The sequence below is a fragment of the Echeneis naucrates genome, chromosome 21 (assembly GCF_900963305.1).
Source record: "Echeneis naucrates chromosome 21, fEcheNa1.1, whole genome shotgun sequence".
NCBI lineage: Eukaryota > Metazoa > Chordata > Actinopteri > Carangiformes > Echeneidae > Echeneis > Echeneis naucrates.
Genome location: NC_042531.1, coordinates 7,145,282 through 7,162,126, shown reverse-complemented (window position 1 = coordinate 7,162,126; position 16,845 = coordinate 7,145,282). Strand labels below are relative to the sequence as shown.

The 16,845-nt window shown below is 38.4% G+C and overlaps 1 protein-coding gene across 5 annotated transcripts in view; it reads right to left on the bottom strand.

The window, feature by feature from the left end:
* usp9 (ubiquitin specific peptidase 9) overlaps positions 1-16,845 on the bottom strand; it is a 33,929-nt gene that overhangs the window by 14,970 nt on the left and 2,114 nt on the right. For 3 of the 5 annotated variants that reach the window (XM_029529816.1, XM_029529818.1, XM_029529817.1), the window contains exons 2-21: positions 13,757-14,025; positions 11,141-11,286; positions 10,896-10,975; positions 10,129-10,241; positions 8,748-8,966; positions 7,734-7,849; positions 7,334-7,585; positions 7,003-7,138; positions 6,752-6,904; positions 6,155-6,259; positions 5,780-5,986; positions 5,544-5,680; positions 4,429-4,467; positions 3,039-3,172; positions 2,857-2,947; positions 2,326-2,439; positions 1,983-2,211; positions 1,153-1,248; positions 796-1,007; positions 204-444 (exon numbers count right to left, since the gene is read on the bottom strand). In XM_029529816.1, the coding sequence (XP_029385676.1) occupies positions 204-444; positions 796-1,007; positions 1,153-1,248; positions 1,983-2,211; positions 2,326-2,439; positions 2,857-2,947; positions 3,039-3,172; positions 4,429-4,467; positions 5,544-5,680; positions 5,780-5,986; positions 6,155-6,259; positions 6,752-6,904; positions 7,003-7,138; positions 7,334-7,585; positions 7,734-7,849; positions 8,748-8,966; positions 10,129-10,241; positions 10,896-10,975; positions 11,141-11,286; positions 13,757-13,858 (2,922 nt within the window). In that variant the 5' untranslated portion in view covers positions 13,859-14,025. The remainder of the gene's footprint in view (positions 1-203; positions 445-795; positions 1,008-1,152; positions 1,249-1,982; positions 2,212-2,325; positions 2,440-2,856; positions 2,948-3,038; positions 3,173-4,428; positions 4,468-5,543; positions 5,681-5,779; positions 5,987-6,154; positions 6,260-6,751; positions 6,905-7,002; positions 7,139-7,333; positions 7,586-7,733; positions 7,850-8,747; positions 8,967-10,128; positions 10,242-10,895; positions 10,976-11,140; positions 11,287-13,756; positions 14,026-16,845) is intronic. The other 2 variants (XM_029529819.1, XM_029529820.1) reach the window with 2 other exon arrangements.

Sequence of the window (16,845 nt, the reverse complement as noted above, 5' to 3'; positions counted from 1 at the left end):
ATATATATATATATTTCTCAAATGCATTCACATTGGCCTCTAAATATAAAGTTTATGTGAATGCAACAGCTGGGATCATATTATTTTAATCCATTATCAATGAAAATTAAAAACAAAATCACCAATTACATTTCATAAAACAGTGCAACCCTTTCAATGGACCATGTTTTTTTCCCCCCAGTGGTAGAGCAGAGCATGCTCACCGTTTTGTCCTTCAAATTCAGCTGTCCAATTAGCTTCCTGTCGTCAGCTGGATCAACAACTTCTCCACCAATAAAGAGCTCTATCTTCGTATGTGCAGCATTGGCTTTGATTCTGGTGAGGATGCCGCGCCGAACCGAGCCAATTGTGTCATTGGTGTGTGACCAGATATCCAGGTCATCTACCTGTCGCCCCTGGTTGGGGAAACGTACGATCAATGTGATATGTTTCCCACGAAATGCTCTGCAAGAGAAATGGGGGGAGCAGATGTCAGGTGATATGTAAAAAAAATAAAACAAACAAACAAACAAAAAAAAAAACAAAAAAACAACAACAACAACAAAAACACCCAACCTTTTATCTCACAAGGCAGTGAATCTCAATGAAGCAAAATTATATTATGGAGCCTGCACTAAAAAGGATAGCAGTTACAATGGGCACCAACATATTTAAGATGGCATTTTACATTAACAACAATATAACACAAACCTATGTTGGCAATAATGTAGACTATTTATTCTTGTTCTTTCATCGTGATACTGCTCGTATCATTGGCGACTATCGATATGTAGCATTGTTTTATTGTGATTGTACCTGGACATTGGCAGTATAGTCCTCTCCTCATGATAGTCACTGTCGCACTCATTGATGTACTCTTTGAGTACGGTGAGAACTCGCACCATGCGGATGGCCTCCTGACGTGCACAATTGATGCTATCTTTGTCTCCATCCAACACACACAGGGTATCATAGGATGCCTTCAGACGGTCAAAACAAGACTGGATGAAATCTTCATGAATTTCAACCTAAAGTGAGGAAATAGGTACAACATTAAAGATTAGCCTACAGCAAAGTATTTTCATTGACTTCCAACTTCAGAAGGGAAAAAGGAGGCAAGGAACGAAAAAGTTTTAAACCACGATTTTAACTGACACAGAACAGTCACCTTACCTGATTCACTTGCAGTTTTGGTCCAAGGTTGGTATAGATCTCTTTGAGCAGGTCTATTGCACGGCTAGCAATGTCATCACTTCCTTGTATTACCACCTAATAAAGAAGAAATAATGAAAGAAAAACCTTAATTTTTTTTGCTCAAGCTGCATTCATCACATTCAGAACACAAACAAATCTGGCAGTACAAAGGACTAAAGAGAGGCTTCAAACCCTTGGCATAAATGTTCCTAGCGTATTTTGCATATGGGTTTACATTGTATAAACATGGTAGTAAAGCTCGTCATCCTTACAGTCACATCTAACAGCAGTAGTCTCAGGGGAAAGATGATGTGAAATGAATATGAATAGGGCAAGTCATTACTCTGTGCACTGAATTATTTCTTTGTTGATAAAGTGATTCCAACTTCATAATGTAGTGTACAGTACTAACAAGCACATTTGTTGCTCACTCTCACACAAAAGTCTGACTCATTTATCAAGGTTTTTAAAGTGTAAAGCAGAGAGAGCAAAAGAGTATGACAAGAGCAAAGTGCACCTGGCCCATACCCTCCAAAATATCAATCTGTTCTCCATATGGCCAAGTATCATGCTTTCAGTGTCCACAGACTTGAAAATGGTCTAACCAGAAACTTTCAAAAAAAAAAAATTCAGACATCTGTTCAGTTTCAGTGATTTAAGTGGTGCTCAAAATGATGAAATGGAAATCTCATTTACAGTTTGTAAATATATCCATTTAAGATGAAAGGCTAAATACTGTAAATCTGCCTCCCATTCAAAAAAAAAAAAAAAGAACACTTTTGAGAGCCTGTTGTAAACAATGTCCTTACCCTCCAAAGGTAGTCCAAGCCTATTAGTTCCAGGTCATCCATCATGTAGGCCCTGCGCTTTGCTACCAGTTTGCCCTCCCTGCAATTGACAGCCTTGAAAAACCTCTCAAAGCACTTCATGCCATTCTCCGTCAGCAGAGATGGGTCCAACTGAAGCACATTGTTCTCAAAGAAGTCCTTATTGATGTCCGGGTCCAGGTCTGGCTCATCACCCATCAACTTGGAGTACCTATTGGGTTGCAGCAAAGTTACATAAAATTCAGTCCTGACACGTCTCCTGATCAACAAAAGTAAGGTAATTAATCCAAGCCAAAGGCAGACGGAGACAAAAACCCAACAATACCATTTGAAGCAGGCCTCACGGTCACAGAGAAACACTGCATTCTCTGCCAGACATTTCCAGATCTGCTTGGCCTGAGGGGCACACAACCACAACTGGCCATCCTTTAGCAGAAACCTGACAAAAGAAAAACAAAAAGAAAAGAAAATCAATCATTGACACTGGTGAGGTAGAGAAACGTGCTTGAGAAGGTCAAAGAGTAGATCATAATTGCTGTTGGAGCAAAGTCACTGGGGAGTATACTCCTCCCCAATTATCAACCACTGTCCTTGACTAAGGTACTTCAGTGCAGCAGCAGTGGCCACAGACCAGTCTGGGAGTGTAGCACTCCCAGACACTGCTCACACCTTAAAATCAACACTACAATTTTCAAGTATGCTCAAATACAACAATGTGTTTTTTGTTTGCAAATCATTTGACACTGATATTTCAGCTTATACCTAATTGTAGCTTCAGCTACTGCTTATGGATCTATGACACCCCAGTTGATTGGATATATTTGGATTTGAGAGTTAAGTTAGGACAAAGTTGTACCTCAAGAAGTTCAGCCGTTCCTGTACTTCCTGGACATGGCTGTAGCGACTTCCTGGCCTGACTGTTTGGGGGTCAAACTCAGCTTGTTCTTCTGTAAAAGCACATGTACAACCAGTCAGTCTGCAGGCAGGTAAGCTTTACCTGTGGAAATGAAATGTCTCACAAAAGTCCTCACAAACTACCTTTGGAGAACTGCCTCATGGTTTCCATGTAGGCTGAGAGGTTCTCAGCCACCAAGGTCACCAGAGCATGGTTATGCTGCAGCTGATTGATCAGGTCATGGCGGTAAAACACATGAGGACTTCTCTGGGTTTGACTAAAGAGAGAATAGCAGGAAGAGCGATGGATGTAAGGAAGACAGAAACAGATAATCAATGAAGAATGAGGCTGACATTTTAATACCTTTAGTCACACAATTTCTGTTGAAGAAAATATAGCGTAACTAATTTCCCATTTGTGCCTATTGGGGTCATAAAGAAAGCAGCTTTTTGTGTATTTATGTGTGTGTACTTGTCTTAGAATAACCAGCAGAAGAAGTCATATCAATGAAAGATATTTCATGCCCTTTTCCAAATAAAACGCTTTGGCTTTGAATACCAAAGTCATGTATCAAATAAGACCACATACTAGAAAGAGCCATGTGGGATTTGACATCAAATCACCAATTTTATTTGGGGGGGAAAGGTGGCTCAAAAAATACCCCTGTCACAAAATGACTCCACTTTGCTGAACAGCAGTAACGACTACTATAAACAGACTGGAGATACAAGATTTTTCAAGTGAAAACTCAAAATACTTATTTGAATAAATTGGTCAAAGGCATGAAATACCCTTGATATTGTGCATTGAATGATTTGAGCTGAAAGGAGCTGGCATCAGGAAGAATGGGGCTCCATCTCAAAGGACCGTTCATTTAGTCATGTAACTGACTAGTTTAAAAGGACAAGTTTCTGTGTATGTACAAGAGCTTGTATTTAGTACCAAGAAACTGCAAAGACACTCCCATCAGGTGCCTCTAGGGAAATGTTGCATGCTAGATAGAACAAACATGTTTGCTATTCAGACATAATGTAACCACACCTCATACATTGTTGAGGAATTGGGTTAAAATCATTAACCACACCTCGATTTTATCGAGAAAATTGTGTTTGATACGTGTGTGTCTGTGTATTTTTTCTAATTACACTACTTAATTAAATACTAAGAATTAAAATGAGAATTCTATTTGCCATTTTTGGTGGGTTTTAATGCAATTTATCAAATACTGTTGATGCAGCTTTTAGTCCTATTGATCTATTTGTGTTTCTATTTAAGCTTTTTGTTTGTTCAAGAGCTATGCCTCCTGTGGTACCCAGGTTTCACCAAGAGCAGGGAACGGATAATAGCCCATTGCGTGACTGAAATACTTATGTGCAGAGTCATTTGAGATGAAACCCAAGGAAGAATTGCTTAAGCATTTTCATGGCAGAGATTTACATTTTATATAATATTTATTATACACATTTTAAAGAGAAAGTTAGACTTGACGTAACACAGAAATAGAAAGAACCCTGAAATTAGCACTCAACTTACCCCACTAAGTTCGTTTGTATGTTAAATGGCATTTTCTTTCTGAAAAACAACAGGCATGTATGCTACATATTTTCTATAGTGACTATGAAAAGGAGAAAAACAAAAAAACAAAACACTAATTCAAAACAAAACAATTTATGAATAATGATGAACAGTATGACCTAATATCAATTGTACAGTACTTGGTCAGATTTCCATGTCTTTTAAATTAGTTGAACCGCACCCCCCCCCCCAAAGAAAATACAAAAAAAGAAAAAGAAAAATAATTAAAAAGAAAATCCCAAGTTTAAGTACTTCAGCTGACAACTGACAATTTTGCTGATAGACAGTTAACTCGGCAAAGTTGAAAAGCACAAGTGTAAATAATAAAATCAATGAGGGCGGTGCTCCATTAAGCCACTATCAAGATCCTGCTTAAGTGCATTTTAACTTATTATCACAGCTAAGTGGTACAAAACACAGGTATCTTTTACATTATTTCTGACACCTGCGTTGGTCTTACCTCACTGGACTTGTACTTCACAAACTAACAGCCAGACTTTAGAGATAAACAGCTACATTGCTGTTGATAAAATTGCCCATTTTATCCGATTGTGATTGCTTGGTTGAATTTTAGGCAAAGATTTGGAGTGGCTAAGCTTGGACCTGATTCTATGAAATTAAGACGCCCTTTTTTCAACAAGTTACATTACTGCAAAATTTGTTTAAGTAAGACAAAGCAGATAAAGTAACTTCATTTTTCAGCTCCTTTCAGTTCACTGAGCATTTCTTACCACACATACACCATCTTTCAATAAATAAATAAATAAATAACAGAGTTTTGGGTTACTACCTGTAACATTTAGTTTAAGAAGATATCTCATGAACACACACAGTGAAACAGAACATACAAACTAAACACCCCTTATGGTTAAATGGTGAACTGGCATCGTCAAAGTTGTCACGCTTAAATAATAAATATTGGAAATGTCAGATGGTTTAACAAGAGTAGTTTTTCTTAGTTCAGCACAAAATGAATAATGCGGAAACTAAAAAAAGGATATGCTTAATACTTTCTAACAATGGGATTCTCCTCTATTCCAGAAATACAAAATTTACTTCCACCATGACCTTACCTAAGGTTTTGAGGAGCCTCTCCGAAGAGGCTACAGATTTCTCTGATTTGCTTCAAGGCTGGAATCACCCATTTGTCATTGGTTCGTAGTTCCTCTATGAAACGATCTATCCACTGGATTTTCTGAGTGTCTCTGTCCTGTTAGTGAAAATTAACATCCTCAGTATTTGTACTTTAAAAAGCCTTTTCTGTTATGTTTGTATTCTATTTACTTCAAGGCATAGTAACAACATGTACCTGTGAGCAACTGTAATCCAGTATCTTGATGTGGGCACTAAGAGCTTGGTCCATGATGTCTACAGGCACATCATCACTGTGTGCCAGGTTCCACAGTAGGTTGAGGACCTTGTGGGCCATCACACCATCCTTATCATCTTCTGCCAAGCGCCTGATAAGTTCCAGCAATTTTTCACGCTGCTTTTTGCTGGCATTGGTCCAGCTTGCCTACACAAAAAGAAGAACCAAGTCAGGATGTTAATATAGTGTGTACAAAATTATGTTGTTGACAATTAATCTGTAATGTCATCAAACATGAACCAAACGGAGAGAATCAGTGTATTGTCTAGAAATGGCTTTGATGATGTGTGATTGATTAGAACAACTCTTACTCACCTTGAAACAGTCAAAAAGATGATCAAGCTGCTCAGGTGAGAAGTCCCATGCCAGCTTGGCCAGGAGATCATGGACATTCTTCACAATGGCCTCATGCTTACCAGCCTGCAAATGTACAAAGACAACAGCCCAACTGTTGTGTTAAGAAACATTTCTAATATACACAACCAGATGTCTTAGCAGTGTCAGGGACATGCTGCTCCTGCAATGTGGACAATAGACAATTAACACCAACATATTGTCTGCCATCTACAACTGCAGTTGTGCTTGAGTTACAGGCAAGTGACTCCCTACTTCTACTATATACTCTGAACATTCTTTCAAATATCAATGATTTAACAATGCTAGATCCAATTGAGAGTTCAAATCACATTTTCAAGAGACTCCTGGTTAAATCAGAAGCATTAAAAGAAATTACAGACTTTTCAAAAACACCACCACATGTTCAAGTGATAACACTCAGTGAGATGGTTAGATGGTGAAATGGACTGAACCTAACTGACTTACACACTGAACTATGACATTAGCATACCTTTAGCCCTTAATAACATTCCATTGATGTGGAGATTACCAAACCTATTGCAAGTTGCACTGTACCTGTGCAGCCCAGATATTGTCCAGATCCTGCATTGTAAGAGCTTTCTCTTTGATAACGAAGCGCAGGATCTTCTCCAGTTTCTCGACATACTGTGGCTGGTGCAAACTGTCTCTGAGCACAATGGACAGAATGTGGTTTTGCTGGATCCACTCCTGTGGTGGCATAAAGCGACACAGAAACAATAGACTTGAACAAACAGAGAGCTTTTTTTGATGGCAGGTTCAAAAGTGAAGAGCTGAGGAGAGTTTACCGCCATGCGCTCTGCAGTCAGCCACTCCTCCTCTTCAGGGTTGTGCCGATGAGTGTAGTAGGACACGCTTGAGATCACCTTGTTGACTTCATTTAGTGCATTCATTTTGCCATTAAAAGATGAAATTTGCAATAACCTGGTGAAACAAAAACAAAAATCACAATAATTCAAGAATTAAATGAGCACCACGTCATTAAATGTGTGACATTACTTGTGCTACCATTTTAAAAAATCCTTATATATAGACATAAAAGAAAAAACCCCAAAAAGAACACGAACACACGCACACACCAATTTGACATTGGGCAAAACATTATCTTTTGTTACTCACCTAAGAATCATTTTTAACCTAAAAATCTCTAAATTTTTCACTGTCTCCTCCTGTCCTGGTACACGTGAAGCCAGATTCTTCAGAGACTTGATTATCATGGACAGTGCGTCATTTTTGGCTTCGTTCTTGGCCTCTTTCTTCAGCTCTTCATCGGTGAGATTCTCTAGAAACTGTGGAACCATCTCAATGACTGGAAGGAAGTACTTCTTTACTGTGTGCAATGTGAGGAACTCATAACACTGGCCAAAAGGCCTGTAAAGAAGAGAAACAAGAGCATATCAGCTACAAAAAAACTGGGCCAACACAGCTCAAGTGAGCATGCTTAAATGCAAAATTTTTAAAAAAGTCCTTTACTGCAGTGTTGAATATGTACAATATTTTCACCAAACAATAGGCTCACTTGATAAGTGCAGCGATGATCTGGACGTTCAGTGCTTGGCCACTCATGAAGCGATCGTGCAACATTTGAAACCCGTTTAACGTGCCAAATTTGTTTATTAAGTCCACCAACCAGCCCTATAAATGTCAACAAGGGAGAAAAACAGTAAATTAGATTAAGAAATAACTTTCTTTTGCTCTTATTCTTGTCTCATTAGTGGCAATTCCAGACCATGAGGAAGAGAGACAGTTTTAAAGGGGGCTAGAGAATGTAAAAATTTTAAAAAGCTGCGTTTAACCAAAAGCGTCCTTGCTGTTTTTTTGTCAGTAAAATTATTTTAAGTTTGACTGGATGTCAACTTCAAGGAAAAAAAAAAAGCGAGAGAAAGAAGACCAACCGTAGCAAAATCTGACTTAATAGCGGGCCTGTGGAACCCTAAGTAGTCCTGGGCCCTCTGCCAACAGAGGCAGACAGGCAAGCATTGCTTCAGCACTGTTCATACTGACCCCATGCCCACGCTGCATTCATCACTCTTTCACTGTTAAATTCCTATTCTCTGGTGTATCCACCTTCTCTTTTACACAATCTGCTTTCTGACTCAAGCATTAAATATCTTATAGACTAAGTTCCACATTTTCATTATCAGCCTATTCTACAGAGGGGCCTTCTTTCACAAGAGCCACAAGGGTAAGTCTGAAATGTCCCTCAGTGGATTTTGTGTACAGAGAATAAAGATAAGCTGACTGTCCTCTTTTCTGCATGGGTCTTTGTAACAAGATGATTTCAAATTTTTACAAATAGCTATACTGTGTAAAAAATACTTTTGTGAATTGACATCATGTGCAATCTGAACTGTTAATTCAATAACAGTCATCTTACATGATACAAGGGAAAGAAATGTGGTCAGTCTTAAGAAAAGGGCAAATCCTAGCAAGCTGAAAAGATTGGAGGAAAGAGGTATTAACCTGGAAAAAGTATATGTACTACATTATTTCAAGAATACTAATTCCCTGTTCATCTTTTGCAGTGACTCACCTTGGGAGATCGAGGGTCTGGTGGTCGGGCAAAGAGCTCATCATCAGCCAGCTGTGCTCCAGCGGGGACAGTCTCAGATGGCCGCGTGCCATTGTAGATGTGGAACTTGCAGTGAGGGTTTGTGGCCATGGCCAGCAGCTCGAGTAAAGGGAACCAGTCCTGAGAGAGCTTGGCCACACACAACTCCACCAACCGGTGTGTATTATTGATGATACACCTCTGTGAGGCAAGGGTTTCAAGAAAAATAAGAGAGGCAAAGAACTTGCAGTGAATTACAATGAAAAATCGGACATCCATTGAACATTTGTGCTCATATATAGCATATGCAAGTAACTGTATATGTAGAGTTAAGTGATGTACAGTTGTGAAGCTGGAGATGGGGCTGGAGTATTGACTGTGCTGCTAATATCAGAGCAGCACAGTCAAGAGTATTCACAAATTAAAAAGAGGCCAGTTATGTGCCATGACTTTGAACATGCTAATTCTATAGCTTACTTTAGCCAAGTTGAAGAAATTGTGTGGCTCCTGTCCTGAGATATCACCAGGCAGACAAGCCAAAGACATGATTCACAAAAAACAAAAACTCTGCCTAATTATATCATTACTTAAGATTAAAATCGTCCTCCTGCATGGTTCCTCAAAGGCTTACTCTAGAGAAACCAGATATGCAGAATCGATATGGGACTGGCTTACTACAGAATTCTCTTTCAGATGCTTTAGTCCCATAGTTGTCAGCCATCTTGTTTCTTCCTTAACACGTTTGTGTAATGAAAATAATCTGAGCAACTGCATATCAGTAAAAATACACAATACAAGCCAGCGTAACGCACTCACTTGACATTATATTTAAAGATGAGTGAGAGGGAATCTGAAGAGTTCAATTATGGGCTGATTATTTAAATGAAAACATTAAATGTTTCCTTGAAAGCAGAGCAGGCTGGTGTGTTAAAATGGATCCCTTCGCTCATAAAAAACAAAACAAAACAAAACAAAACAAAAACAACAAAACTCATCTTTGAAGCACAACAATACTAGGAGTGTAAAAAAAAAAGAAAAAAGAAAAAAGAAAAAACTACTTCTGACTCGCTATTCTTTTTGGTAGCTGCGTAGCCTGACCAGCATATCACAAGAAGCTGCAAGTTCACAAGTCAACACTTCAACCTCGAGATTGTTTGCTGCTTCAGAATAAAAGAATCAGTTGTTTGATGATGCTGAAATAAAACTTAAAAAAAGATTTGGTGCGCATTGTTTACTCAGTAACATTATTCTCAAGGAGCATTTGTGACAACACATTGATTTGGTAGCCTAGTATTCTGGTAGAATTCGGAGTTAAGCACATCACCCCAGCACTACAAAACACGCAGCACCAATAAAGACTCACATGAATCTCAAACTTCCAGCCGCTGACTGCCTCATCTGTCAGAATTTTTGTGAAGGAGATGGTCAGGCCATCCCGAAAAAACCTCTGACATGCCTCACACTTCACATCCAGCCCTGCAACGAAAGACATTGTTAATTTAATACCACTCATACAAAATGTGCTACCATGTGAAAGAATGAATTAGGTACAAAACTGAGATTATCTCCAGTTATCACAAATTTATTGAAAATTTTATTAGCCTTTTGGCTAGAGAAGACATTAAAGCCTAAAGTATTTAAACATGATATAAGTATTTGGCATAGGTGTGTGTATTTTAATATGCTTCTTAAGTCCAGATCTCACTTTGGAGGTAAAGGTAAATCAAAAAAGTCTTACAAAGTCAGAAACTCTTGTGCAAAGAATCCAAAACATAGCAGATTATACACAATGGTTTAACTGAAACAAACAGCTTGATTCATAGGTTACTGCTCCTAAAGCACACATAGGACAGCCCTAATTCAATTCCCTTTCTGAACCAAGCTAATAAATACCTCTGTTTGATCAAATATATTTTCTTTCTTAAAATATGTTCTCAAACAATACCAGAAGGATATAGAATTAAACTTTGTATAAAGTAACCGTTTTAATTTGGTCCTATTTTCGACAGTTAATTTAATCAGTGATTATTAACAGGCTGCACAGCATGATTAGGCTAAAGAAGCACTGCCTGTAGCATATGAATGACAGAAAGCAACCCAGGAACAGGAGAATATTGTGTATATTCCTACCTTTTTTACTCAGGTCTATAGCAGCTTCCAAGAGGACTTCTAACTCTCCTTTTGGCAAAACTGGAACAACCCAACGAGGCCTGGTAGAAATAAATAAATAAATAAAAAATAAATTCCAAGTTTGCTCAGTCTACTTTGCTGTTGATAGCCTGTGTCAAGTGATCGTACTATATGTGGAGCACATTTAAATGGTCTTTGTAGAAGAGAAGAAATTGCAAACTTTGTAGCAGGCTATGAAAAATTACCTGTTGATCATGTCATCCAGCTTGGCTAGGTCAGTGTGAGGGAAAGCGGGCTCCTCCTCTTCCAGCTGAGGGGGCCCATCCCCCTGGCCCTGCTCATCTGGTGGGCTCAGTGGAGAGTTCTCATTAGATGAGTTAGGAGATGATGTCTGAGGAAAAAAATATATATATATAATTTAAAGAAGATAATTAAAAACAATAATAATACAAAAAAATAATAATCACTGAATGTATAGACATCTTTGCATGTATCTCACACACAAAATGTAACACCAATACAATTGATAATCTAAATAATCTTCATTCAGATTATAAATAACAGGACTATGCATTTGTAGTGGGGCTACAGGGCCTCATTAAGCTTTCATGCTCATTATGCACTCATTAAACTGCAGACTGCTGTTTATTTAATCTGCACACTCCTCTGGTCACTCAGTACTAAGGCTGTATGATTGTAACGTTTTAATGGGGCACAGTGGTGCATTTTTTATAGCTGCTGTGGCTGGAGCAAACAAAAGCTAGCAGACTTTGCTTTAAGGAGCTGATACTCTATTTAAAATAAATAAATGCAATACAAGATTACGTCAAGCTGTATATGGCTGGACAGTGTATGGTCGTATGAAATTAATCACATAGTTACAAACAATTGAAAATTGTGGAGCTGAAGTAAACAACTGACATCATGCCATACTGGCTTCAGCTGAGTGTCATCCTGTTTCAGCCTTTTCTGTTTGCTTCTCTCAGTTCTCAATTATACAGTAAATTCGCAGAGTAGAATTACAAATAAGGGGTCTCATTTACACATTCTATTGTTTGAAATAGTGACAGCCAATTAATACCACATCATATGTTACAAGTCCTGATCAAACTGCTGCTCTGCACTGGTAAAATTTTCAGCCACAATATCATTTGACAAAATTCAACTAACATAAACTACAGCAAGTTAGAAGCGGCAGAATGTGTCTTCTTCTCTCTCTTAGCACAGCATCGTTCTGGTCTACACAAGAGTTTCTGACAACTGTAAATCCTGAAAAATGGACCAGGATCTTTATTTACCTCAACTGCACAAAGCAACAAAAAATGTAATCAAGTGTGCCTTAGAGCCAGTTCCTTATTTCTAATTGCCTCTTCTTTTATGCACAATTGGCCACACCAGTATTGTATTACAAAGCCTTGTTTTAAGTTGCTCCCATTTGCTGCATTATATATTAATACAAACTCAACACATCAAAAAGTGTCAAATGGTTCAATGGAGTTTCTGATGTTTTCATGCTATTAATTTTTTTTTTTTTTTAATTCACAAAATTTGGGCACGCACTTCCAGCCTTGCGTCTATCAATCTAGCAACAACACTTCCCTTGTTACAACTTGTTTAGTGAAAATATTTTTTGAGGGATCTTTGGCCTATAAGAAAACTTTAGCTGAGTCATGCGGCATTCAACTGACCAATGGTAGAAACACTCTGATCACTCACTCCGTGGACGTTCATGAATATATGGCTGATCCCATTACTTTCTTGCAAAATTATCCAAAGTCATGGCAAACAGGACTTCAGGATGCAATTCAGTTAAGATTGTGCATGACCAGCTCTTCTGGCTAAAAGATATTTTTCTAACTCTACAAGAACTAGGGACAGCTTACTGTATGGGAGTTGGGTTCCTATTGTTCTAGTCCCTAAGTATACATGCATACAGGTACAAAGAGGCAGGTGTTGCTCCTGAAAAGCCCATAAATAAAAGCCTTTCAAGTTTTGGGGATCCAGAGCAATACTCTTTATGCTTATCTGCCCAGAAGAACCAAAAGTTAGAGCTAACATGTATGTTTCCAAAGTATTAATGTGGAAGTAAAAGGGTGCACCTCTAGATATTTTTATAAGAATATCAGAGAAACAAAACACACAATGATCATTTATGTATGTGTATTTCAGCACCAATGTGACCATTCTCTTTATGTCCCTACTCATCCTACATGTGTGTATAAACATTAGTGACAGCAGAGCAGCTGTGTATGGGAGAGTAAAAGAGGGACACACATAGTTGAAAGAGATGCACAACTGAAAAATATGAAATGTGGGGGTGTGTGGTGAAGGCTCCTTCTGCTTGGCTGACCTACATAGGCAGCTTGCCTCTCACGTCTCACCATGGCTCATTTCTTACCAACACGGGCCTGCACATGTATACACACAAAGACACACACACACTTTATCTATCACTCAAGAGGCTCTGTTCATTGATGCCTCCCCTTTACTTTTTCTCCTCTCTTTTCCGCTCCCTCTTCCCTTCCCTTTTTCGTCCCCATGGCCATCTGTATGTGGCTAGGTAAGAGCAAGTATCCGTTTAAAAAAAAAAAAAAAAAAAAAACAACCTCTGCTGCAGTGTCTGAACTAAGAAAAAGTGAAATGTAAAAAATAATAATAATAAACACGCACTATCCCTTTTCCCTTCACAGGTTAATTTAATTACATATGTCTTCTGCTAAAAGTGTAATGGAGACACTTAAAACAAATGCAGTTGGGCAGATTTTCATGGAAGTATTAGCAAGATGGAAAAAAGATCAGAAATATTCGATGCAAAAGGCAAAAATTTGGATGTGTGTATAAGTTGAAAAGATTATGCTGACCTGGTTCTGTGGCAGCGGGGGTTGGCTCTGAGCATCAGGTGCCTGACCCTGGCCCTGACTGTCATTGCCCCCCACCGGAGAGCCACGCGTGGTGGCAGTCATGCTCGCCACAGGGCAGATCTTGGCAATCTTGGCCTCTTAGGGAGCGCTGGCCAGGAGGGAAATCACAGCCACCTCAGCTGTAGAGCAGAGGGAAGAGAGCCCGAACACACGAGAGAGGGACACAAGCACCTGGAGATCTGGATGTGCCGCTGAGACCATTGCATAACCTGGAGCGAGGAAGAGGGGTAAAGGTCAGATTTATGAGCTGGGTGGTTAAGTTACATTAAGTAGATGGCTATAAATGACCATGTAAATTAACTCATTCTGAACTGTGCCATGATTGTTAATTAACAACTAGAGTTTAAAAACTATCAATCAAAAGGTTCTTTGTTCGCTGACCAATTGAATGTGTTCTGAATTCGGACTTTGAAGGGTCAATATGGATCACTGACTTAAATATCATTAGATCCAGAATATCAAAATACAAAATAAAAATTTGTCCCTGACTCATTGCATCTTAATTACTCCTAAAAAACAACTTGTCATTTTCACCCTTACAATTCTAGCTATAGCCCCTGCATGCTTGTGTAAAATACCAGACATATTTCAAAGGTGAAACAACATTACTAACAAACATTTTTAAACAGCTTTCAAACCAAGTTGGTGTCAACACTGCAGTAGCTGGTGCAACCAGTCGCTTGCACCAGCTACTGCAAGAAAAATACTGCCATAAACCTGTTGTCCCACTATTTACTTTTTTGCCACGGTAGGCACAAAACTGAGGTAAAGGGCATCTCTTTATAGTCTCATGTTTTTATTTGAACCCGTCCATTCTGTTGCATCTTGCCAACTAGCAGTCACCTGATAATGCCTGTCTGAATCCATCTCAAGTTCAACCACAGTCAACAGCAAAATATGCAATTTGTGGTGGATGCATGGTAACATCCTCAGGTGTTTATAGTCCAGGTCAGTTATGATGGAGTGCAAAGTGAAAATACGTTCAACTTCCATTGTGAAAATCTTCTCTTCAAGGCTTAATGATGTGCTACAAAATTAGTCAATCAAAATTCACATCATCCAATTCTGACAGGAAAGTGATGCAGACTGCTAATTTGAAAGTGAGAATTATCAGCTCTCTTAAAAGAAACTTTAAACAGGTCTCTGAACCCACTTTCATTAATTCTAGTTGGATCAGTCTTATTTTTATTTCCCAATTTATTTAATCTGTTTGTACAATCTGGTTTGAATACCTGAGTCTTTCCTCTTTTCCATATATCCTATGGCTTGTTTAAAAATTTTTTACAAAAGATCCTGAAAATGGTGGCATCATTACATTCCACAGCCAAATAGAAAGTTATCATATGATCAGAGCATTGTGATATCAGTCACATAACCATGCTAGCTATAACAGGTCAATGGTAAAACCAGGAAAATTATCCTTGAACCATGATGGATGTTTACCACACAAAGTCTGGGTAATTTCTGTTAAATAATTGTTAACTCTGAATACTTCTGTCAAATCTAGAGTTTTTAGTCATTTCTTGGCCTGGGGCCTGAGTTATTGTGATACAGACAGCTATGGACTACAAACATGAGAAGTTCCTTTGATTTATACTCCTGGAGTCCAAGCTCCATACATGTACAAGTGTTCTGAACATGCACCTTTTAAATTAAATCAAATTGGCAACATCTATGCAAGAAGCAGCTTTGCCTGCTGTACTATGGTGTTCATGGTGAATTGTGGAGGTGAGGGTAGCAATGGGCATCCACTCACAGCCTCACTACATACTTTGCATCCAACTTTTTTTTCTGTCTCACACACAGTTGATATACAGTGGAGGATGGACATTGTATGTACACTTGGTACCCATTGGGTAGAAGGAACTGATGGGTACAAAGACATCTATAGCAGAGTTTTATGTGCATGTTCCAATGACTAAACCTAGCTAACAACCCTCGATAACCTTAGCATATAAGCAAATGCGAGACAAAATCTGGCTTCATTGAAAATGGTTTGTGGTTAAGTAACCTATACCTGGATGCACCCCTCTGTGATTCTCCTCTCACTTCTCAAAGATAAAACTTCAAAAAGTATAGTCCAACAAAAGGTTGCCTTTATGATTGTCCATCGGCATATATTCCTTTCCCTGACCTATTTCTTTTGGCAATATCTTGGCACTCCCTGAGCTCAGCAATTAAATTGTAGAGTCCAATACATCCATCGCCAATATGTAGAGTGAATAAAAAAGAAAGAAAGAAAGAAAGAAAATAAGATGTAGCTTGGACCGAAATGTCTGTATGACCATGAAACAGCAAAATATTAAAGAGGCAGGCATTCATGCAGGATTGTAGCAAAATGATAGCCCTATTCATAAACTGCAAGGATTTTTGATGCCATTTGATTGGCGCACATGCTTGTAAATCAAGCAGTGAAACTAAAGTCTAATATCACCATAAAATAAACAACCACAGGTTTTTACTAGTCCTCCAAAAACACAGCATTGAACGGCATTAAAATATAACTGTAATTATGCTGATAGATTGACCTACTGTAATATACTATCAAGAGATATAACTCAACACTATGCTTGCCAAAAAACATTGTGCCCCTGACAAGGAGGCAATCAATACCACACCCTTCAGTCTTCCTATAATCAAAATCAACACTTGTGTTTAGAGTGCCATGTTTAAGATATGCTTTTTTTTTTTTCTTTCTTTTTTTTTTTTTTTTGGGGGGGGGGGGGGGCTAATGTTTCAATTACAGACTGGTAATGACACCTTCTCTTAAGTGATTGCATATTCAATAATGCAGTGCATTATGGAGAACATGACTTCATGTTCCATATACAAAATGTGTAGAATAAATCAAGTCATCCACCCTCATGATACTAGATCTGAACTAGCTCCAGACAACAAGCTTGAGTGTATAACATAAAATATGGTTACTTTTACTTCTTAATGCTCTTGGGAAACAATAATAGTTACTAAAGCTAAAAGCAATGGTTTGTCTCAAGTCTGTAAACAACTTATAACCAAAATGGTACACC